This window comes from Peromyscus maniculatus, chromosome 22 (assembly GCF_049852395.1).
Source record: "Peromyscus maniculatus bairdii isolate BWxNUB_F1_BW_parent chromosome 22, HU_Pman_BW_mat_3.1, whole genome shotgun sequence".
Taxonomy (NCBI): domain Eukaryota; kingdom Metazoa; phylum Chordata; class Mammalia; order Rodentia; family Cricetidae; genus Peromyscus; species Peromyscus maniculatus.
In genome coordinates this window covers 5,924,745-5,950,164 of record NC_134873.1, presented here as the reverse complement: position 1 = coordinate 5,950,164, position 25,420 = coordinate 5,924,745, and the positions used below count along the sequence as shown (strand labels likewise).

The window sequence follows — 25,420 nt, the reverse complement described above, 5'->3', positions numbered from 1 at the left end:
TGGCCTTACACTAAGATGAAGTCTGTATTGCCTTTACAGCACCAGACAATGAAAAAAAAAAAAACCTAAAAAAAGAAAAGGACATGAGTGCTCCTAGGTATGGTAGAGGAGAAAGTTTGTTGTTGATAAAAGGGAGATTATATTTTTGCTTGTGAGTCTAGCTTTAACGGCTGAGCCATATAAACTGGGCGGTGATGGCACACGCCTTTAATCCCAGCACTGGGAAGGCAGAGCCAGGCGGATCTCTGAGTTCGAGGCCAGCCTGGGCTACAGAGTGAGTTCCTGGAAAGGCGCAAAGCTACACAGAGAAACCCTGTCTCGGGAAACACACACACACACACACACACACACACACACACATTTTTTTTTTTTTTTTAAAGGGAGATTATAGGGAGAGACAGGGATATCTGGGAAAGTCCAGAGTGGACATGAGCCTGAGCCATCTGAAAGGAGGAGTTAGGGGAGAGGGGAGAGGCAGACCAAAAGGTCACGAAGGAAAACAGATGGCAAAATTAATTAATTAATTAATTAAAAAAGTACGGGATTATCAGAATGGTTGGATTATATAGGGAAGGGCCGCTCAGCCCCTGGGCTGGAGAACTTCAGGTAAGGGGGCGGGGCATGGCAGCCATATCCTGCCACAGGTAGGGACTGAGGGAGGCAGGGAGAACCTGGAAGCCAGTGTCTTTTATAGGTTAAATATGCACCTCAACTTTTTGTACTAAGTTTGAGACTTAACACCCTGTGTCCAGGAGGAAGGACGGGAAGTGCTTGTGTGTGTAGGGAAAGTGCAGGGACGTCTTTGCAGTCCAGGCTCAAATTCTGCGGCAACGCAATCTCCGAAAGTCTCAGACAGTTCTGTGCCTGGGGTGAAAGCTAGGGCTGCCAATCATTGTGCCGGGTCTGTTCACAACACTCTGTCCTAAGGGAGCTGCGCCTGTCACTCAGGCCTCACTAGCCAATCAGGGCTACCAAGCGGACTTTGGAAGTCAGACTAAGGGAGGGCACTTCTGGTCTGCCATGCTGGAGTCTAGGCGGCTACGGGCTCCGCTTGGGGGAGCTGTGAAGAGAGCAGCGGACCGTGTTCGGAATCCGTCATGGTGAGCGAGGGGCGCCGTCCCGGGCGGGGAGGGACCACGGGACCTGTGCTGGGATCCTTCCGGGGCTGTGGGAACCTGAGGCCAGACTCCGCACCCTGTGAGGTCTTGTGAGTACTCTGAGGTCCTTTGCTGTTCCTGCAATTCCTGGGTCCTGCAGCCTAGGAATAACTTCCATTTGCGGATTGAGGCTGCGGCTGCAAAGAACACGGGGATGTGGGAACTGTGCGTGGATAGTTCCTAGTTGTGACGTTACCACGCGCTGCATGCGCCGCTGTCGTCATCGTTTTGAAAGGCAGCTTTGCTAAATGCAAGAACTCTACTTCCTCTAGTGTCTTCTAAAAGTTCTGCACTTGGCGCCGAACATTCAAGTGTAGGATCCGTCTGCAGTTGATTCTGTGCAGGGTGTAAAGTCTGTGTCAACACATTTGCATGTAGATGCCAGGGTGGTCCAGTCACGTGTGTTAGTAAGGTTTCCAGGCCTCCTGTGTTCAAATCGAGATTTTTTTAAATTGTGATTTTGTTTGTAAATTTTCTCTTATGTTCTATTGGTCTCTTTATTCTTTTCCGGACAGTACAATCTTTATTGCAGTTGTGTGCTGAGTTTTGAAGTCAAATAGTGTCACTGTGTGTGCTGTTTACTCAGTCTTGTGTTGATCATTTTTCATTCATGAGGAACTTTTGTCATCATTTTTCTGTTGTTGACAGGAAAACTTGTTAGACTTTTTATTGGAGTGTTGCTGAATTTATAGCTCAGATTCTACACTGAAATAATAATTAGTTTTCTTGTCTACAATCATGGAATTTCTCTCCTTTGATCAAGTTTCTTGATTCTTTTAATTACAAAGGTATAATTTTGATACAGATATTTATCACATTTCTGTGTATTTTTTCTGGCTTATTTATCTATGTTGAAATATAAGAGATATGAGGGTACATGTTTTTAATTTTTCAATATTATATTTCTTCATTTGTATGAGTGATTTCCTTGCATATATATGTATGTTCACCACGTGTGTGTTTTGGGCCCACAGAAGACAGAAGGAAGATCCGATTCTCTATAATAGCATCTAGGGATGCTTATGAACCACCATGTTAGTTTTGGGAACCAAACCCAGGACTTCCATAAGAGCAAAATGTGGTGGTAACTGCTGAACCATCTTTCTGATCCTAAACTTAACAGATTTTCAAAACTTTGTGTATGTGACAAGTATATATTGGAAAACGAGTGTTAAGAGAGTTGAGGTTTGCTTAACAATCTGTCTGGGGGTTAGCAGATGACTCAGTAGGTGTGCTGGTTAGGTTTGGTTAGCTTGACAGAAGTTAGAGTCACACTGGTCTGTAGGCAAATCTATGGGGTATTGTCTTGATTTGTGGTTGATGTAATAGGGCCCATCCCACTGTGGTTAGTGCCACCCTGAACAGGTGATCCCAAGTTGTATAAGGAAGTAAACTGAGCAATCCATGATAGTAAGAGGATGGTAGGCAGCATTTCTGCAGGTTGACAGCATATGTGGAATGCATAAGCCTATGGTGAATATGTTAGCAAATCTGTCCCTTGTCAGCTCCTCTTTGTGTGTAGGTAGAGCTAGAGACTTGTAATTGAAGAGATTTTTCTCAGTTAATCCCTTAAGTGTGTGGCATGACTTCTCATTGTGATGGTACATTAATTCCAGAACAGTTGCACCTTCAACCTTTCAGAAAAATATTTTAAGACAAGGTTTGTTACATTGACTTTCTTTGCCTTGATCCCAGTGTTTAGGCCCAGAGGGCATTGACCCTGCTTTCCTCTGGACTCAACCTCCTCAATTCTTGATTAAAGGTTTGTAGCATCACACACTTCTAATACCACCCATTTGAGTCACAGAATGGGCTATCTATTGCACCATTAGGAAAAGGATGTGTGTGTCCAACAATAGCTTCTCCTTTGAGAGCAGAATAGAAAGAATGGTTTATTGTTTACACTGCAGGGGAAAATAGGCTAGGCAGTAGCTACATTAGAGGTTGTTTAAATTATTGACCTGTAGGTGTCTCTGTCATTAAAAAAAAAAAAAAAGACACGATTGAGCAGGGTGAGTGCCTTTCTGTGTACTTTCCCAGTATGCATTAATTCATACCATGTGAATGAAGGAAAACCAAATTGGTGGATGTACAGTTTGGGGAGATTACCTTGAGCCATTGAAATTTCCAGTTGGGCAACTCTCTTGTGTTGGTAAGTGCAAACCTGTTTGTCTCACTTATTTCTAAGTTTGCTCTTAGGTTACGTTGGTCTCTTCATTCTTTCCCAGATAATACATTCTTCTGTTGTTGTTATTTGTTTTTTGAGACAGGGTTTCTCTTTGTCGTTCTGGCTGTCTTGGAACTAGCTCTATAGCCCCGGCTGACCTTATACTTACAGAGATCCCCCTGCCACCAAACCCCAGGGACAGTACAGTCTTCATTGCTATTGCTTTTGAAGTTTAAAGTCATAGAATGTCACTGTGTGTAGTTTCTGTTCAACCGTGTGTTGATTTTTTTTATGTATGATGATCTTTTCCCATCTGATTCTATTAATTGGTAGAATAAATTCTTAGTTGTCTCCCCCCTCTCACCAGACTAAGCTTGCACTCATGTTCTGTTGATCCATTTATTGTTTCCCAGATAGTACAGTCTTTTTGAGGAGGCGTAGGAGGATTCCAAACATGATTTCTTTGTGTAGTCCTGGCTGTTCAGTAATTCAGTTTGTAGACCAGGCTGGCCTTGAATTCACAGAGATCCAACTGTGCCTACATCCCAAGTGCTGGGATTAAAGGCATGTGCCACCAATCCCTGTTTATTGGACTTTTTCTGAATCAGGAGTTCAATTCTGTATTGTCCTAATGTAATATTGACATAGTAGCCAGGATGCCAGCAAACCACAGGGTTGCTTTCTACTAAAGGTTAGCACAACTCACTGGTAAGGTGAGCCTATTCTCCAGCAGGTACAAGTCCCAGTGGGATCCCCATTTTTCAAAGTTAAATGTGCATAGTTACACTCTTTAAAAACAAACAAACAAAACAACACTTTAATTAGGTTACAATGAATATAGGAGGAGATGTTACTGTTGGCGTAGGCAGGTAGGCCCTACACAGCTAAGAAACAGGAAAGAATTCCATGGCCACAACCAGAGACAGGAGTCCACACATTGTACTGTGTAAACCAGTTGCTGTCATCCAGGTATTTCACTTTTTCAGTTTTCAGATACAAGATATTGTTTGGCTCATTTTATCCTAATTGAGTATGGTCTGGGATGTGATGAGACAGATTTTTGACTCTCCATGTTGGCTGGAATTGAAGACTTTCAGATTTCAACTTAAAAGAGATAAATCAAATTTAAAACTTTAGTAACCTTGTGTGACACCTCTGCCCAGTTAGAAATGCAGCTTCCAGATGATGGCATCATATACAGTAGGCACACTTAACCACACCAAGAGACTGACTGCTTTCATTAGACCAGATCCAAGCTCTTCCGAGTACTATGAGGGAACTGGGTAGGGATGGAAACGAGATAATCCCATTCATTCAGAGAAAAGATACAGATTTAAAACTAAGTTTGTAGGCCTCAAATTGTTTAATCTGTTCTTAGATGGGGTAGGAAAGTTATACTAAGCAAGCCTGTTTCCCAACTAGAGGGGTTGGCTCTCCCTACTTGGAGGAAATATATTTTTCCTTTTGTCTCTCTCTTTTTTTTCCTTTCCCTTTTCCTCTCTGTTATTCTTAGTATCTTTCACTCTCTTCCTTAGTGCTTTTTCTTCTTAGGTTGTATTCCCCTCATGGTTTTTAGTTGCTCTACAGCCTCAGGTTCCTGGCTTTGAATGCTTGGTGCCCAATCAATGGTACTAATTGTATAAAATTAGGAGAGATGCCTTTGTGGAAGTAGGTATGTCTTGTTTGTATAAGTATGTCACTGTAGGTGGACTTTCAGGTTTCAAAAGGTCAGTGCAAGGCAAGTCTTTCTTTCTGCCTAACTGCCTGTGTCAGGATGTAGTACCCAGCCCTACAGCTGTCTATAGTGATGCTTTCTTTTGAGATAATAATCAACTAACCCTCTGTCACTATAATCAATCCCAAATTAAAAGCTTTCCATTATAAGAGTTGCCTTGATCACAGTGCTTCTTCACAACAATAGAACAGTCACTAAGACATGTTGTTCATGTAATATTTTGACATATCTTTCTGTGTTCTGTACATGTTCTGTGAAATCAAGTATGGCTGAAAGAAAGAGTAATAGACTGATTTCTTGAGAAAACATTCAGTCTGTTGTACGGTTATTTCTATAAACTGTTGCATTTCTTTATTTTTATCCTGACCCATTTTTCATTCGTTAGAGTGGTGTTCAGGTTCCATGAATTTGTAAGCAATCTGATTCTTCTGATGTTGTTCATATCCGGCTTTAATCTGTGGTGTTCTGATAGGATGCAGGGAGTTATTCTAGTTTTCTTGTATCTGTTGAGGCTTGCTTTGTATCTGAGTATATGGTCAATTATGGAGAAAGTTCCATGAGGTGCTTGTGGGTATTCTTTTGAGTAGACTGCTGAGATGTGGGTTTAAGCCAGTAGGAAGTCTTTATTAGCTAGATTAGACTTTGTGTTTTCAGTTTCAGCAGGTAGTGCTGAATATGTGCTGAGTTTTACAGCCTAATGACACTTCCATCATGGAGTCAGTTGTGCTAAGATTTGGGGACTTTTTACAGTGTTGAGATCCGTTTGTGTTTGGTTGAAATGTTCAGTATATATCACTGAGGTCCATTTGGTTTATAATGTCTGGTAACTTCAGTATTTCTCTGTTTAGCTTATGTCTAGATGGCCTGTCCATGGTTGAGAGTGGGGTATGGACATCTCCCATTATCAGTGTGGGGGTCAATATTCAATTTAAGCTGCAGTAGTGTTTCTTTTACATTGAGGGTGCCCTTGTGTTTGGTGAATAGATGTTAGATATTGAAACGCCATAATGGCGGATGAAAATGAAGTGTCCTTCCACATCTCTTTTGATTTGAAGAGCCTCACATGCATTTTATATAGGTATATTGGACAAACGATGAAGCCGCATTTTCCCCCACTGTGGGCTACGGAACAAACCCAAGCACTTCACACATCACATATGATAAACAAATAATCTGCCACTGAGTCATCTTTTTTTTAGTTTCTTTTTTTTATTATTATTACGAAATTTTCTCTTCATTTTACGTACTAGCCACACATCCCCCTCTCCCTCCTCCTGCCGCTAAGCCTCCCTGGCACCGAACCCACCCCAATTACCACCTCCTCCAAGTCAACGTCTCCCATGGGGAGTTAGCAGAGCCTGGTACATTCAGTTGAGGCAGGCTCAAGCCCCTCCTCCCTGCATCAAGGCTCTGCAAGGTGTCCCACCATAGGCACTGGGCTCCAAAAACACTGCTCATGCACCAGGCACGGATCCCATTTCCACTGCCTGGGGGAGGGGGGCCAAACAGTTCAAGCTAAAGATCTGCTCAACTATCAAGAGGGCATAGTCAAGTCCCATGGGGGCTCCACAGCTATTGGTCCACAGTTCATGGATTTCCACTAGTTTTGCTGGCTGTCTCTGTATGTTTTCCCATCATGATCTCAATGTCCCTTGCTCATAGAATCCCTCTTCTTTCTTATCGATTGTACTCCTGGAGCTCGGCCTGGCTGTGGATCTCTGCATCTGCTTCCATCAGTCACTGGATGAAGGCTCTATGATGACAGTTAGGGTATTCACTAATCTGATTACCAGAGTAGGCCAGTACAGGCCCCCTCTCAACTATTGCTAGCAGTCTAAGTTGGGGTCATCCTTGTGGATTCCTGAGAACTTCCCTAGCATCCTGTTTCTCCCTATTCCCATGATGTCTTCATTTATCTTTACTCTCCCACTCTATCCCTGTTCCAGCTCAAACTTCCCATTCCCTTGTGTTCTCTTCCCCCATTTCTTGCCCTACATTACCTTCCCTCACCCCCAGTTTGCTCATGTAGATCTCATCTATTTCTCCTTTGCTGGGCAAGGGTCCTCCTTGTTAGCTAGTTCCTCTGGAGCTGTGGGTTGTAGTCTGGTTATCCTTTGCTTTACATCTAGTATCCACTTATGGGTGAGTACATACAATGTTTGTCCTTCTGAGTCTGGGTTACCTCACTCAGGATGATATTTTTTAGTTCCATCCATTTAGTTCCAGCCTGCAAATTTCATGATGTCATTGTTTTTTTTTCCTACTGAGTAGTACTCCATTGTGTATATGTACCATATTTTCTTTTTCCATTCTTCAGTTGGGGAGCATCTAAATTGTTTCCAAGTTCTGGCTATTATGAGTAATGCTGCTATGAACATAGTTGAGCATTTGTCCTTGTGGTATGATTGAGCATTCCTTGGGTATATGCCCAAGAGTGGTATAGCTGGGTCTTGAGGTAGATTGATTCCCAATTTTCTGAGAAACTGCCATACCGGTTTCCAAAGTGGCTTGTACAAGTTTGCACTTCCACCAACAGTGGAAGAGTGTTCTCCTTGCTCCACATCTTCTCCAACGTAAGCTGTCTTCAGTGTTACTGTTCATAGCCATTCTGAGAGGTGTAAGATGGTATCTCAGAGTCATTTTGATTTGCATTTCCCTGATGACTAAGGATGTTGAGCAATTCCTTAAATGTCTTTGGGCCATTTGAGATTTTTCTATTGAGAATTATCTGTTTAGCTATCTAGCCCATTTTTTAATTGGATTGTTCAGGATTTTGATGACTAGTTTCTTGAATTCTTTATATATTTTGGAGATCAGCCCTCTGTCAGATATGGGTTGATGAAGATCTTTTCCCATTCTGTAGGCTGTCATTTTGTTTATTGACCATGTCCTTTGCCCTACAAAAGCTTCTCAGTTTCATGAGGTCCCATTTATTAATTGTTGCTCTCAGTGTCTGTGCTACTGGTGTTATATTTAGGAAGTGGTCTCCTGTGCCGCTGTGTTCAAGACTACTTCCTACTTTCTCTTCTATCAAGTTCAGTGTAACTGGATTCATGTTGAGGTCTTTGATCCACTTGAAAGACCCCCGCTCCATTATGAGGATATGGGGCGTTGGGCCGATGTTATGCCCCCCCAATAACTTGGCCTTAGAAACGCCATTCTGCAGGAATCAGAAAAACAGGAGTTCACAGCCATAGCCAGCTACCCGGCCTTGACAAAGATAGCTATGGCCAGCCTTGAGAGAGATAACTGTGGTCAGCAGCCTTGGGAGTAAGACAGTTGATATTTTATGGCGGGCCCCTGGCCTTGAGGAATAAGCAGCTGGCCTGGACAAGGCCAAATCAGCCACACACATATGACCCCAAGTTCACCCTGGCCTTCTTTGAAACAACCAATAGGGACCCTGTAACTATGCTTCTCGCTTCTGTAACCGCGCCTCTGCCCCTGGGATCCCATAAAAAGTCCCCCTTGCCCTAGGAAAGCGCGCAAGTCCTCCAAGAGACTTCGCCCCAGGTACCTGGTCTAAATAAACCCTCTTGCTTTTGCATCTGATCTGTGGTTTCGGTGTGTTCCTTGGGTTTGGGGTCTCTCCCGGAGAAAGATCTCAGCCGGGGGTCTTTCATTTGGTGGCCCGTACGGGGAGTGAGACCCCTCCCTGGGACCACCGACCCACCATCAGGAGGTAAGCCGGCCGGCCTTGATTTATGTCATCCCTGTCCAGTCTGAGGGTTGTCTGTTTGTCTGAGTGTTAAATGTTGTTTGTTTGTCTCCGCGCCTGCGTCTGATAATCTGTCTGTGTCAGTGGATCTGAAAGGGGGGACCGACGGGTCTGGACTTCGCCACTGAACCCTGGGAGACGTCCTAGGGGAATCTGGGAACCTGGAAGACGTTCCACGGTTCATCTGAAGTGCCCTCTGTGGCACGGTCTGAAGACCCCTCCGGGGGCACGGTTTAAAGACCCCTCTGGGGGCACGGTTTTTCTGGTTTTGCTTTCGGTTTGGAACCGAAGCCGCGCAGCGAGTGTTAGTCTTATTTATATTGGTCTGTCGTTTTTTTTTGTTTTCTGTTTAACCGTTCTCCTCTTAAAAACAGCCATAGGACAGACTGTCATCACCCCCTTGAGCCTCATGCTTAAACACTGGTCAGACGTAAAGACACGAGCCAACAACGAAGAAGTCGTAATAAAAAAAAAAAATAGATCACTCTTTGCGAGGCCGATTGGGTTAAAATGGATGTAGGATGGCCTCGTCAGGAAACCTTTAACCTCAGTCTTATTTCACAGGTGGAGAAAAAAGTTTTTGCTTCCAGTCCCCATGGCCACCCGGACCAGGTCCCATACATTGCCATGTGGAGACTCCTGACAACAGAACCTCCCCCATGGGTTAAGCCGTTTCTCTTCCCCTCAGCCCCCCGGCGGCAGCAGCGCTCGCCGAATCCCGGAGCCGAGGAAGCCAGATCGGCGGATCCCTCCCACTCCCTGTTCCTCCCTAACCCCACACCAGCAAGTCTTTTCCTCTCCCCGCGGGCCGCTGCTCCGGCGCAGGCGGGCGCGCGGGCAGGCTTGCAGGCGGGTGCGGGAAAAGGAAACACGCAGGCGGGGCTGCCGGGAAGCTAGGGCGCCGGGACGCCCCCTGCCCAGTCCCCGCAGGCCGTCAGCGGTGATGGCGGTGGCGGCGGCGGGTGCCGGAGCTCCCCGCGCCTCCTCCCGTCCGCGCGGCCGCGGCGCGGTCGCGGGGGTCCGGGGCGGCGCTGGGGGGGCTCCCCTCACTCCCCGCTCTCCCCGGCTGTCCATGTCTCCCGTGCGGGCGGAGGAGTCCGCCCCGCCGGGCCGTGGTTTTCCGCGTGGCGCCTAACAGCCGACTTGGAGCTGGTACAGACCAGGGGAATCTGGTCGCGGGGGCCCGCGGCGGCGCAGGCGGGGCCAGGGGCGGGGCCGGCGACCAGCCGCCATGGAGCGCGGCAGCCCCCGGCGCGGCCGGCCGAGACCCGGGCGGCGGAGAGCCTGCGGCGGCAGCGCCCCACAGCCTCTCGCTCGGAGGGGCGGTGGATAGCGCGATGGGCGGCCGAGCGGTGCAGTCGGCAGCGGCGGCGCAGGCGGACACGGGATGTGGCAGGGGCACGCAGGCGGGGCCGGGGATGGGGTCCGCGAGGGACCGCCCCCTGGCCGGCGACCCGCAGCGATGTGCCACGACCGGCTCCGGCCCAATATGGGGAAGGTGACTAGGGGGCGGCGTCACCCATGGACGCCGAGTCACCCCGCCCCGAGTGTTACAACCCCCCCGACAGCGCCGGAGGGACCGGCGGCTCCTGCAGCGGCCCCCAAACAGCGGAGGATGAGTTCCTGCTTCCTCCCCAATTGCCGGTCGCCTACGAGGAAGGCGGGACAAAGCAGCGAAGCTCTGGTCCAGCAGCCCCCAGACCGAGTGATGTTCAGACCAGTTGTCTCCCTCAACCCCGCAACCCTGCTGCCTGGCTCACGGATGGGAGCAGCTTCCTCCAAGAAGGAGAACGGAGGGCAGGAGCAGCCGTCACCACCGAATCGGAGATAGTTTGGACCTCACCACTGCCACCTGGAACATCGGCCCAAAAGGCAGAGCTGATCGCGCTGACCCAGGCCCTCTGGATGATGAAAGCCCGGAGGACCAGGAACTAACAAAGAAAATGGGGGCGGAATGGAGCCCCGAGCGACAAGCTTACATCATAGATGGACAGAGGCCTTGCCTACCAAGAAAAAGGACCGCTAACGTGGTAACCAAGAAATTCCTGGATGACATCTTTCCCAGCCCTCCAACTGATGCAAAAGACGGTGTAAAAACCCCTGCCTGCCGGGAGCAACTGAACCGCCCGGTGGTGCCTCACCCATTCAAGATTGGGGACTCTGTCTAGGTCCGACGCCATCAATCCAGGAACCTAGAGCCGAGGTTGACGGGACAGCGGCTTGGGTCCACACGTCACATGTAAAGACTGCCAAGGAACCCGACGAAGCTGAGGGCACCGAGACATCTAGTTCAACGCTCTCCAAACCCACTAAAGATAAGACTCACCCGGGGGTCCCCTTGATCCCCCTAATAGTCCTCCTGACATAAGGAGGGACATCACCAGAGAGCCTGTTTCCCTGACGCTGGCCCTGTTACTGAGAGAAATTACCATGGGCGGAATAGCTGCTGGGTAGATACAAGACTGCAGCCCTTATGGAGACCGGCCAATTCAGACAGCTCCAAATAGCCATGCTCAACAAAAAATGATTTAAAAGATAGTTCCAAAGGTCACCATGGTTTATGACCCTTGTCTCCACCATTATGGGCCCCCTAATCGTCCTCCTGCTCATTTTATTGTTTGGGTCATACATCCTCAACAGATTGGTGCAATTCATCAAAGATAAGGTTTCTGTTGCCCAGGCTTTGATCCTAACCAAACAGTATCAGAGGCTCAGACAGTCAGAGATAGAGCTAACCCCTTATTCTCCATCCTAAAATGAAAGATTTCATTTGGTACAAAAGAAAATGGGGGAATGAAAGACCCCCGCTCCATTATGAGGATATGGGGCGTTGGGCCGATGTTATGCCCCCCCAATAACTTGGCCTTAGAAACGCCATTCTGCAGGAATCAGAAAAACAGGAGTTCACAGCCATAGCCAGCTACCCGGCCTTGACAAAGATAGCTATGGCCAGCCTTGAGAGAGATAACTGTGGTCAGCAGCCTTGGGAGTAAGACAGTTGATATTTTATGGCGGGCCCCTGGCCTTGAGGAATAAGCAGCTGGCCTGGACAAGGCCAAATCAGCCACACACATATGACCCCAAGTTCACCCTGGCCTTCTTTGAAACAACCAATAGGGACCCTGTAACTATGCTTCTCGCTTCTGTAACCGCGCCTCTGCCCCTGGGATCCCATAAAAAGTCCCCCTTGCCCTAGGAAAGCGCGCAAGTCCTCCAAGAGACTTCGCCCCAGGTACCTGGTCTAAATAAACCCTCTTGCTTTTGCATCTGATCTGTGGTTTCGGTGTGTTCCTTGGGTTTGGGGTCTCTCCCGGAGAAAGATCTCAGCCGGGGGTCTTTCACACTTGGACTTGAGTTTTGTACATGGCAATAGATATGGCTCTTCTACATGTTGACATCCACTTTTGTCAGCACCATTTGTTAAAGATGCTTTCTTTTTTTCCATTGTACAGTTTTGGCTTCTTTGACAAAGATTCAAAATGCTCATAGGTGTGTGGGTTTATGTCAAGGCCTTCAATTTGATTCCATTGGTCCACATGTTGGTTTTTTTGCCAACATCAAGCTATTTTTATTACTATAGCTCTATAGTGGAGCTTGAGGTTGGGGATGGTGATGCCTCCGGAGGTGGCTTTATCATACAGGATTATTTTAGCTATCCTAGGTTTTTTTTGTTTTTTTTTTTTTTCTTTCCAAGTCTATGAAAAATTATGTTGAGATTTTGATGGGGATTGCATTGAATCTGTAGATTGCTTTCAGAAAGATTGCCATTTTTACTATGTTAATCCTACCTATCCATGAGCATGGGAGATCTTTCCATTTTTTGCTATCTTCAGTCCTTCACTTGCTTAGTTAGAGTTACCCCAAGGTATTTTATATTATTTATGGCTATTGTAAAGGGTGATGTTTCTCTGATTTCTTTGTCAGCCCATATATCATTGGTATATAGGACTACTGATTTTTTTTTTTTTTTTTTTTTTTTTTTTTTTTAGTTAATCTTATATCCTGCCACTTTACTGAAGGTGTTTATCAGCTGTAGGAGTTTCCTGGTAAAATTTTTGGGATCACTTATGTATTCTATCATATCATCTGCAAATAGTGAAAGTTTGACTTCTTCCTGTCCAATTTGTATCCCTTTGATCTCCTTTTGTTATCTTACTGCTCTAGCTAGAACTTCAAGTACTATATTGAATAAATATGGGGAGAGTGGTCAGCCTTGTCTTGTTCCTGATTTTAGTGGATTCTCTTTGAGTTTCTTTCCATTTAATTTGATGTTGGCTGTTGGCTTGTTGTAAATTGCCTTTATTATGTTTAAGTATGTTCCTTGTTTTCCTGCTCTCTCTAGGACCTTTATTATGAAGGGGTATTGGATTTTGTCAAAGGCTTTTTCATCATCTAATAAGATGATTATGTTGTTTTTTTCTTTCAGTTTGTTTATTTTTTTTATAATTTATAACTCCAAATTTATTTATAAATTAGAAATGGAAAGATCTACAAATGAAATTATGAACGTTCACCAAAGTCATTTAATCTGTCAGTTTCTCATTCATTTTTATGTCTTAATAATATTCTATTGTATGAATAAGCCACATTTTATTTCTCTCCAGTATTTGATAGCTATTTGAGTTGTTTTAACTTTTTTACTATTAGCAACACACTGCTGTAAACTTTCATGTACATGTTTCATAGGTGCACATTTTCAGTAGTTTGAGGATATATTCCTAAGGGTAGAATTGTTGAGTAACAGAGTAACAATGTTTTGCATTTTGACCAACCACCAAACTGTTTTGCCAAAGTGGCACACCATTTTACAATCTCACCAAATCCTTGTTTTTAAAGCTCTGATTTTTGTACAAAAGCATTCAATCATTCTGTCAGACCAAACCAGGAAAAGTAAGCTATAATTCAGAGCTGTTCTATTCCATTTACTATGCAAAGCCATTCTTGGCATTTGCAACTCTCAGCCCTTTTGAGTATCCTTGCAGTGTTCACCTTTTCCTCCACCACTTTTTTTTCTGGTTTATTTCTATCTATTACAAATGTATAAAAAAATCCTCCATCAACGCTGCTGTTAGCAGCAGAACCTTGAGAAATATACCATTGGTTTGCCTCAGAAAAGGAACACATATTGCACTGTAAAGTTTATAAAATTGGCGCAAAACATTGTGATAATGTTACAATACCTGTTTTAAGAGTTCAGTGACTAATGGGGAGCCGATGGGATACATGCAGAACTGTGAAAGCATTCTCACTTAGCCAGCTTTACATGTAGACTGTAAATCTACATTCAGATCATTTCTGAACTAAGACTATCATCTCAGTTTATCTGTTGAGGTCAACCAGGAAACCCAAGAATATACCTTGATTTTTGTAAAAAACAAAATAGGGGGAGGGGTTTTTCAGTATTTCAGTCCACGAGTAACAGTATCCTAACAGGCAAAGTGTTCTCTCACTGTCAACATAGAATGAACTGCTACTGGAGGTCAACTTGGGTTTTAATTTGCATTAGCACTTACATGCATAGTAGTCCAAGTTGTCGACCTCATGACTTTAAAAAGTAACTCTAAAAAAGTAAAATGGCCCTTCTTGGAAGGCTAAAGAAAGACAACCAGCCACAGTTGTAAAAAGTCACAATATATCCTTTTATGAATTACGCCTCAATTAAAAAAAAAAAAGTAGCCCCAAATAAGAAGCAGCTCTGAAAAAGAAAATATAACTTAAGATATTTGAAAAAAACAAGGTGAATACAGGTTCAAAAATAATTAAGATACATTTTCTTAAAGCTACCTAGAATTAGGCTTTAAAGAATTCTACCATTTCAAGTTTACCACTAGTTACTAGATACCTATTTACAAACAAGATGTTCACTTTTTTTGTTCCTTTATCAAGAGAAAAATCTACTTTCAGACTATGAGGGTGGTGATGGGGAGGGACTAGAAAACAAGATTCAAACAATCCCATGCAAATATCACATTTTTCAAATGGAAGAACTCCAAACTGCACTAGAAGTTCCAATCACTAAGACACTTTCCATTGAAATGATTTAAGTACAACTACATGGCACCAAGGTTTAGGCCTAATATAGGCCTGACAACCAAGTCCTTGTTTTCTGGAAGAAAGGCCTCAAAAGTCCCACTCAATTCCACATAACAATACTTCAAAGATCAATTAGGTTTTCCTTTCCTTAATATTTTTGTTTTTGACTTCTAATCTTAAAGACTAGATTAAAACTTAGCTCATTTCCCAGAAGGCATTGCTTCCCTTTGCTCTATGAAAGAGTCCACTAAGACCTCTTCTTCAAAACCATCTAGCCCCCAGCCTCCAGCCTGTGCCTGTGATGCATCTTTCTCAACATCTTGAAAAGGTAATGTAGGTAAAATATGCTCATAAACATTAAAACTAGTTGTTAGAAAGACGTAACTAGCTTTATAATTTAAGTTTTAAAACATAAATACTTGCAGCTTGATCTGCACTGACAATGATTGTCAAAGCCTCGAATTCAACATTTACAAATTCTCATTCACACACACAAAACACACTATTATCACACAACTTGTGTCTTGAGAGAATCTTCTGCTTTTTAAATCTTTGGCCTCCCAGTCAATCCCAAGTTCAACCAACTTTAACTAAAACTTCACTCAGAATTTCACCAAGCTTTTCACCCACACATTAATGCTTGTCGTATCTTTCATCAACTGTCAAAATCTGAAGCCTGCTCAGAGATCGCCAGGTAAAAGAAAAAAAATGAAATACACAGAGGTTATTTCAAAACAGAACATGACCATCATCCCAAAAAAAAAAAAATGTCACGATTCCCGATTGGGATCATCTTTTGTTTCCCACGTTGGACTATTTCACACTCCGGCATTGGCCAAAGGACATGAGAGCTGGTTCTGGAGTATGCAGTTTCTCACATAGGTGTCCCCAGAGGAATACCAGAGACAAAGTCACGTGAGGCCTCTCCCATACAGAGACTGTCTCACAGGGGCAGCGAGGGAGGACACCCACTAGTTTGTGGAGATCCCTGAGAGAGTATGATTCTTAAAATCTGGACTGTACATAATTCACATCAGCCCTGTTCAGGTACTTAATGGAAGAAAGATGCAGCTGTTTACCAGAACTCAGCACTCCACTCTAGATCTCTGCTGCCTTAGTCTCCGTCGCGAATTTCCGAGTTCTGGTTCAGTTTGTTTATATGGTATATTACATTGACAGATTTTCATGTTAAACCATCCTTGCATTCGTGGGATAAAGCTTACTTGGTCATGGTGGATAATTTTTTTGATGTGTTCTTGGATTCGGTTTGCTAATATTTTATTGAGTACTTTTGCATCAATGTTCATGAAGGGAGATTGGTCTATAATTGTCTTTCTTTGTTGCATCTTTGCGTGGTTTGGGTATCCACATAATTGTAGCATCATAAAAGGAGTTTGGTAATGATCCTTCTGTTTCTACTGTGTGGAACAATTTGAAGAGTATTGGTATTAGCTCTTTGAAAATTTGGTAGAATTGTGCGCTGAAACCATCTGGTCCTGGGATTTTTTTTGCTTGGGAGACTATTAACTGTTTCTATTTCCTTAGGGTTATTTGTCTATTTAAATAGTTTATCTGGTCTTGAGTTAGCTTTGGTATGTGGTACCTATCCAGAAAATTGTCCATTTCTTTCAGATTTTCCAATTTTGTGGAGTAAGTTTTTTGAAGTATGACCTTATGATTCTCTGGATTTCTTCAGTGTCTGTTGTTATGTCTCCCCTTTCATTTCTGATTTTGTTAATTTAGATTCTCTCTCTCTCTCTCTCTCTCTCTCTCTCTCTCTCTCTCTCTCTCTCTCTCTCTCTCTCTCTGCCTTTTGGTTAATTTGCATAGGGGTTTCCATCTTGTTGATTTTTCTGAAGAACCAATTTTTTGTTTCATTGATTTTTTTTTTGTATTGTTCTCTTTATTTCTATTTCATTGATTTCAGCCTCAATTTGATTATTTCCTGGCATCTATTCCTCCTGGGTGAGTTTGCTTTTTTTTGTTCTAGAGCTTTCAGGTGTGCTGATAAGTCGCTAGTGTGAGATTTCACCATCTTCTTTATATGGACATTTAGTGTTATGAATTTTTTCTTAGCACTGCCTTCATAGTGTCCCATAAATTTGGGTATGTTGTGCATTCATTTTCATTGAATTCTGGGAAATCTTTAACTTCTTTCTTTATTTCTTCCTTGACCCATTCATTGGTGATTCATTTGGGCATTATTCAGTTTCCATGAGATTGTAGGCTTTCTGTAATTTTTGTTGTTGAAATCTAACTTCAGGCCATGGTGGTCTGATAAAATACAGGAGGTTATTTCAATTTTTCTGTATCTTTTGAGATTTGCTCTGTGACCAAGCATGTGGTTGATTTTAGAGAAGGTTCCAAGGAGTGCTGAGAAGGTATATTCTTTTGTGTTGTGGTGAATATTATGTAGCTATCTATTAAATCAATTTGTGTCAGAATATCTGTTAGTTCCCTTATTTTTCTGTTAAGTTTCTGTCTGGTAGACCTGTCCATTGGTGAGAGTGGGATGTTGAAGTCTCCCACTATTAGTGCACGGGGTTTAATGTGTGATTTAAGCTTTAGTAATGTTTCTTTTACCCGTGTGGATGTCCTTGTATTTGAGGCATAAATGTTCAGAATTGAGACTTCATCTTCATGGATTTTCCCTGTGATAAGTATGTAATGTCCTTCCTTATCTCTCTGGATTGATTTTGGTTTAAAGTGTATTTTATCTTTGAAGTTAATATGTGTTTTTTGTATGTAGCTGAAGGCTGGATCCTGTATTTGTATCCATTCTGCTAGCCTGTGTCTTTCTATAGGCAAATTGAGTCCTTTGATATTAATGGATATTTATGACCAGTGATTGTTAATTTCTGTTATTTTTTTGTGATAGTGTTGTGTGTTTACCTTCTTTGGTATTTGTTGGTGTGGTATTATCTATTGCCTGTGTTTTCATGGGTGCATCTAACTTCCTTAGGTTGCATTTTTCCTTCTCATGCTTCTGTAGTGCTGGATTTGTGGATAGATATTGTTTAAATCTGGTTTTATCACATTTTCTGTGCCTTTGAGTTCATATTCTTCTCTTTCTTCTATCCCTATTATTAGGTTTGGTCTTTTTATGATGTCCTAAATTTCCTGGATATTTTGTGTTGTGACTGTTGGCTTTAGTGTTTTCTTTGACTGATGAGTCTATTTCCTCTATTGTATCTTCAATGCCAGAGATTCTGTCTTCCATCTCTTGCACTCTGTTTTTTCTGCTGGCATCTGTAGTTGCTGTTTGTTTACTCAGATTTTCCATTTCCAGTATTCCCTCAATTTGTGTCTTTTTTATTGCCTCTATTTCAGTTTTCAAGTCTTGAACTATTTCCTTCACCTGTTTAATTGCCTTTCTTGGCTTTCCTTAAGGGATTTATTGATTTCTTCCAGTTTTTTGTTTGTATTTTCCTCGATTTCTTTAAGGGAATTTTTCATTTCCTCTTAAATGCCTCTATCGTCTTCTTAAAGTAATTTTTTAGGGTTGATTTCTTCTGCTTCTTCTGCATTAGGATGTTCAGGTCTTGCTGATGTAGAGCTACTAGGATCTGATTTGCGATATTGGTCTTTATGTTTTTTACTGTATTTTTGCACTGGTGTCTACCCATCTTTCTACCACTTGGTGTAAACGGAGTCTGTGTCTGAGGGAGCCACTGTTGGTCCCATCAATACTCATGGTTCAATGGGAACTCTTGGTATATTCGGGGCTCTTGGTTCTATCAGTGCTGAAGGACTTTGTGTCTCAGGGAGCTGCTCTTAGTCCAATAAGTCTGCTCTTAGTGCTGGCAGGCTCTGTCTCAGGGAGCATGTGTAGTTTTTAGAGAATGAGTGGGTTTCAGAGGGGTGAGGCTTGTGGGTTACAGGGTCTGGTGGGGGACAGTGGTAGTCTAACCTGTCTGCAGGAGCCCTTCCAGCTGGCCTGACACTGGGATTGCAGTGGATGGTGGTATTGGGGCACAGGATTGAGCCCCTGGACCCAAAGCCTAGAGGCTCTGGTGTTCAGCTATGAGGACAAAGATTCGCCTCTTAGTCCAGTTGGCCCTGGTGGGCTCTCACTGAGTCACCTTTTATAAAGAATTTCCTTGAGGGGGTCATAGTGACTCACAGTTGTAATCCCAGGCCCTGAAACAGAAGTATCACTACTAGCTTGAATTCAGACCTGAGCATAGAATGAGACCATGCTCCAAAAAACACAAAAGAATTTTGTCATTATAGGACCAACACTTCACCAGGGAACATGCTGTGCAAAGTCTACAGTGTGTTTTTGAGAAATGAAATGCACAGTTTTCCTAGGCCAATAGGAGACCAAGTGGTGATGTCTATTATATGGGTAGACTTTCCATTGGCTAGAGTTAAAAGATTTTAAAATCAATCTGTCACTTTCACTTTATTTGTGACCTTCAAGAAGTTACCATATATCTCTATATTATAGTTTTATTTAATTAGTACATTGAATTCCCAGAGTATGTGGGCTCACCCCTCTCATTCTAGTATTTTGGAGGCAGATGCAAGAAGTTGAAGATTACTGTGGCTCAAAGAGTGAGTTCCAGGCCAGCCAGAGCTACAAAGAAATCTTGTATCAAAAAGACCACAAAAAACAGAGATGTGTTTAAGTATAGGAATGAGACCATCTGTGGGTTAGAATTGGATTAAATAACGCTGGTGGAGTCTCAGTAGGAAAGTGCTTGGCATGCAAGCCTGATGACCTGGGTTTGATCCTAGGAACCCTTGGTGGAAGGAGAAATCGACTCTTAAAACTTTGTCCTCTGATCTTCAAACTCCTACTATGACACTCTTGTGCCTGCTCTCATGCATATATCACACACATACACATAATACTGATTTTGTTGTTGTCTAGATAGGAAAAAAGAATACAGTTTGGTATTGGATTGTACTTAAAAATTTTGATGGGATTAAAATGTCCCATCAACTTATATATAGGTATCAAACAGGTAAGTCTTACAATGAAAATGAAGTGTTTTATGTGGCACTATTTCTCTGTTTTTTTTTTCCTAGTGCTCTTTTTAATCAATTGTAACCTTTATGTGTCACATTAGAGACACTGTTGTTTTGTCTGTCTGTGTGTCTGTCTGTCTCTTTCTTTTTTGAGATAGGATCTTTTGGGACAAAAACTGGCTTTGACATCTAGATTCTCTTGTTTCCACTTCTCAGTTGCTGAGATCAGGGATGTCAGGTTTCCATGCCTATCTGAAAAATCCTTTCACTAAAAGACTTAATTTTATGGAGACCTCTCTTCTGCAGGATACAATCTTTAACCTAAACCTCAATATTTTATTTTCAGAGCCATGCATAATTATATGGTGATTTTGACAAGCAAGGACTGTTCATTTGATCCTATGGATTCTTGCTTCTGGACAGTAATTCCTGTAACCTTTAGATATTGCCATTGCTGGAGCATTCGAAGGGTCTGCTTCCTCCAAGATAAATATGTCTTCTATTGGTAATAACAGTCAAAAATGGAAGACACATTGTACTTAAACAGTTTTCAGGGGTTGGAAAGATGGGTCAATGGAAAGTGCACATATGAAATTAGTAAGACAGAATTCAGTTCCCACACATGTTTTGCCATTTCTGTGGACAATGAATGAATTTGATACCTATTCCAGATTTGTAGTCTTTCATTTCTCTCTTGTAACATATATCCCCAATCCTTTGCTCTTCTTTCTCCTGGGATATTATTTTTTTTTAAAGATTTATTTATTTATTATGTATACATTGTTCTGACTATACATATCCCCACAGGCCAGAAGAGGGCACCAGATTTCATTACAGATGGTTGTGAGCCACCATGTGGTTGCTGGAAATTGAACTCAGGACCTTTGGAAGAGCAAGCAGTGCTCTTAACCTCTGAGCCATCTCTCCAGCCCTCTCCTGGGATATTCTTATGTGATTCCTTTTGTGTTCTTGTTTGTAAGGCAGTGTGTCATATACCCCAGGCGCCCTCAAAATTCGTGTATCACCAAGAATTACATTCAACTTCTGATCCTACTACCTCCAACTCTTGAGTGCTGGGATTACAGGCATCCTAATCCTTGCCCCTTTATGGAACAAGGATTGAACTGAAGGATTCATACTTGCTAGGCAAGAATGCTACCAACTGAGGTACATTTTTGCCCCTTTATTCTTTTTATTTTAATAGGATATTAATTATAATTTTGTTATGTGTGAATGTTTTGCCTCCTTACATGCCTGTGTACAGTGTGTATGCCTTGTGCCCATAGAGACCAGGAAGAGTCATACCCCCTACGACTGGAGTTACAGGTGGTTGTGAGTGGTCTTATTTCACCATCATTTTTATTACTACTTCTTTTAAGATCAGCATTTACTAATATTTTTGAGACTCTGATCTGTCAGTCAGTAACTTACACAAAATGCATTTATCCTAGGAATTACTAGCCTTATAATTTACAAGGAATCACTTTAGTTTATAATTGAGAAGTACAGAATTGGAGTGAATGTTTTAACTCCATGGAGGAATTTTGAGTAAGCTTTTGAGTGCTTTCTGTTTGTTTGCTTGTTTGTTTGAGACAGGGTTTCACTGTGTACCTTTGGCTGTCCTGGAAATTTCTACACAGATCATGCTGGCTTGGAAATCATAGAGTATCATCTGCTTTTGCCTCCTGAGGTTTGGGATTAAAGGTGGGCACCACCACACCCATATTGTTTATCCTTTTTTGAATTAAAATTTTTGATAAAATTTTGCTGATGTATACTAACTAGTTTTTACTCTGTTTGCATGTCTTTCTGTATACATTACTATGCATTTCTCCTTCAATGCCGTATTCTATTTTGTCGGTACAGAAATGGAAAGCATGATTCTCCTTTTCTGTTTTCTTTTAAAATGTGTTGATAACTACATTTGTTATTTTATGACTCATGAGATAGAATAAATTGAGCACAATGAATTATGTAAATATATTTTCAATGAATATACATTTGCAATTCAGTCAGTCTCAACATTTCTTTTTTTTATATTTTAAGTATTTATTTATTATGTATACAGTGTTCTGTCTGCACATACCCCTGCAGGCCAGAAAAGGGCACCAGATCTCGTTACAGATGGTTGCAAGCCACCATGTGGTTGCTGGGAATTGAACTCAGGACCTTTGGAAGAGTAAGCAGTGCTCTTAACCTCTGAGCCACCTCTACAGCCCTAGTTTCAACATTTCTATTATGTTCATCTATGTGATACTTTAGGGTACAGTGACCTATGAGGATGTGCATGTGAACTTCTCTCATGAAGAGTGGGCTTTGCTGGATTCTTCCCAGAAGAATCTCTACAAAGATGTGATGCTGGAAACCTACTTGAACCTCACTTGTATAGGTAGGAATGTGAGCTTTCTATCACTTTTTAACTTAAGGGGACAAGGCTTTCTTGGAGATTTTTGCTCTTCTGTGACTTTGGATATGAAAAAGGAATAATCTAGTGAATAAATCAGGCATTGGTCTAAGGTTCTCAAAGAGTATATATAGTATAGGCACTTCCTAAAATATAGTAATTTCCATTGTGCCTAATTTCCAGTAATTTATCACATACATTTTCTGGTGCTGTATTGTGCCTAATTTCCAGTAATATATCACATACATTTTCTGGTGCTGTATTTTAGGTTACAAATGGGAAGACCACAATATTGAAGAACATTGTCAAAGTTCTAGAAGACATGGAAGGTAATTTTCATATGCAAGCTGATACATATGTACCTCGGGAAAAAATGTTAATGTACCCTGAACTTTTCGAGAAAAGCAGCAGAGTAAATTAGCATAGCTGTGTGATGGTTCTTAAATTCTCACAACACCATATACTCCAGTGTTAGGTGGCTGATCACTGTTTGGAAGGCATTCCTTCAAGGATAAAACAAGGAAACAATGCCATAACTGATGTCACAATTTTAATTATAGCCATATGAGAGGCATGGTGTAGAATTGTCCATCCATGTATTGTCATACCATTCAATCATTTTATAAGTATGCACATTGATAAGGGGATTAGAGTATGTCCAAGATCTTTTATAAGCAAATCTTCCATATTAAAGCTAATGTTCTTCATATACTTGTTGTGAGTAACTTACCATAGTTAAGTGAATAGAGCAATTGGGAGACAAGGAATATTTTTAAAAATTTTTAAATTAATTTTACATACCAACTACAGATCCCCTTCTCATGCCTTCTACCCCCCGCCCCCAGACTCCCTCTGACCAACCCCCCATCTCCTCCTCCAGAAGGGTGAGGCCTCCCATGGGGAGTCAGTAAAGCCTGGTACATTCAATTGAGGGAGGACCAAGCCCTTGCATTCAGAGTGATCAAGGTGTCTGACCGTAGGTAGTGGGCTCCAAAAAGCCAGCTCATGCAGATCCTGATCCCACTGCCAGGGGCCCCTCAAACAGACCAAGCTACACAACTGGGGAGACAAGGAATTTATTGTGGTGTAGAAACCTGAATCCATATGCCACATCTCTAAAGCACAAAATGCTAGACTGTGAATGTAATGTGAAAACCTTTTATTTTTTATACTTCCTTTAATAGGCATATCAACTGTCCCTCTGGATACAAGCCATGTGAGCATAAGGGATTTGGAAAGAAGCAATATACCTCTGTTTCTCCCGGAATAATTAGAAGATATGTTGTAGTCACTACTATGAGAAGACATGATGACTGTGATACAAGTTTATACTCTAACATTGGAGAAAACCCTTATAAGTACAAGGAATGTGGAAATTCATCTGTCTGTACTAGTTCCCTTTGCATATGTAGTGTGATCCGCAGTATAAAAAAATGTCATGCATATAATCAGTGTGGTAAAACTCTGAGTTCTTCCAGTTCTTTTCAACAACTTGAAGAAACTATTATGGGAAGAGGAAGTAATAAATGTGAGCTTTGTACTAAAGATTTTAGCCATCACAATTTTCTTCAAACACACAAAACAACCACTAATGAAGATCTCTATGAATGTAATCAACATGATAAAGCCTTTAGATATGATTCCTCCTTAAAAGTACACCAAAGAAATCATTTGGAAGGAAAAGCCTATGAATATAATCAAAGTGATAAAATGTCTGCATGTCACAGTATTTATCAACTACATAGAATTCATACTAGAGTGAACAAGTATGCATATCAGCAATGTGATAAAGACTTTGCAAGTCCTAGTTATCTTCATATATATAAAAGAGTTCATACTGGAGAGAAACCCTATGAATGTACTCAATGTGATAAAGCCTTTGCATCTCCCAGATATCTTCAAATACATAAAAGAATTCATACTGGAGAGAAACCCTATGAATGTAATCAGTGTGGTAAAGCCTTTGCGAGGAAGAGCCATCTGCGTAAGCATGAAAGAATTCATACTGGAGAGAAACACTATGAATGTGATCAATGTGGTAAAGCCTTTGTACAGAAGAATAGTCTTCAAAGGCATGAAAGAATTCACACTGGAGAGAAACCCTATGAATGTACTCAGTGTGATAAAACTTTTGCCTGTCCCAGTTATCTTCAAATACATAAAAAAATTCATACTGGAGTAAAACCCTATGAATGTAGTCAATGTGGTAAAGCCTTTGCAAGGAAGAGTCATCTTCTCCGTCATGAAAGAAGTCATACTGGAGAGAAACCCTATGAATGTAATCAATGTGGCAAAGCCTTTGCAAGGAAGAGTCACCTTCTCCGTCATAAAAGAAGTCATACTGGAGAGAAACCCTATGAATGTATTCAATGTGGTAAAGCCTTTATACAGAAGAGTCATCTTCTCACACATGAAAGAATTCATGCTGGGGAGAAACCTTATGAATGCAATTAATGTGGTATAGGTTCTTCATCTTGCAGTCTTCAAAGGCATGAAAGGTTTCATACTGGAGAGAAACCCTATGAATGTCATCAATGTGATAAAGCATTGCACATGAAAGTCATCTTCACAGGCATAGAAGATGTCATACTAGAGAGAAACCATAGGGATATGATCAGTGTGATAGGGACTTCCCATGTAACAGTCACCTTCAAATGAAAGAAAGTACTCCTACTGGGGACAAACCCTATAAATGTAATAAATGTGGTAAAGACTTTGCACAGAACAGTCATCTTCACAGTCATGAAAGGAATCATACTCAACAAAAGCCCTATGAATATAATCAGTGTGGTAAAATCTTTGCATGTTTCAGTATACTTCAGAATCATGAAAAAATTCACAATGGTGAAAATCTCCATGAACCTAATAAATGAGGTCAAGCCTTGCGGTCCACATACTTTTTTTTCCCCACTGAGCATTCTCACCAGCCAGGTGGTGGTGGCACATGCCTTTAATCCCAACACTTGGGAGGCAGAGGCAGAGACAGGCGGATCTCTGTGAGTTCAAGGCCAGCCTGTTCTACAGATTGATATCCAGGAAAGGTGCAAAGCTACACAGAGAAACCCTGTCTCGAAAAACCAAAAAAAAAAAAAAAAAGATTAGTAGAGCCAAATTCATAGTTAAAATATTGTCTCTATTTCCAGTTGTAAACGTATTGTTTTCCAGGAATACAGAAACATAATAATTTGAATAATAAAATGTATTTGCAAATATATTTGATATTTATACCATC

The 25,420-nt window shown here is 41.9% G+C and overlaps 1 protein-coding gene across 2 annotated transcripts; it reads left to right on the top strand.

Annotated features, from left to right (window-relative positions):
* Positions 1-976: 976 nt before the first annotated feature.
* On the top strand, positions 977-25,420 carry LOC121825011 (uncharacterized). Of its 2 annotated transcripts, XM_076558725.1 has the most exons (5): positions 992-1,100; positions 21,381-21,488; positions 22,047-22,173; positions 22,457-22,517; positions 23,373-25,420. In XM_076558725.1, the coding sequence occupies exons 3-5, from the start codon at positions 22,140-22,142 to the stop codon at positions 24,640-24,642; spliced, it is 1,365 nt and encodes a 454-aa protein (XP_076414840.1). In that variant the 5' UTR covers positions 992-1,100; positions 21,381-21,488; positions 22,047-22,139; the 3' UTR covers positions 24,643-25,420. The 2 variants fall into 2 exon arrangements, with proteins under 2 accessions (XP_042122989.2, XP_076414840.1); XM_042267055.2 differs by lacking the exon at positions 21,381-21,488 and having other exon boundaries at positions 977-1,100.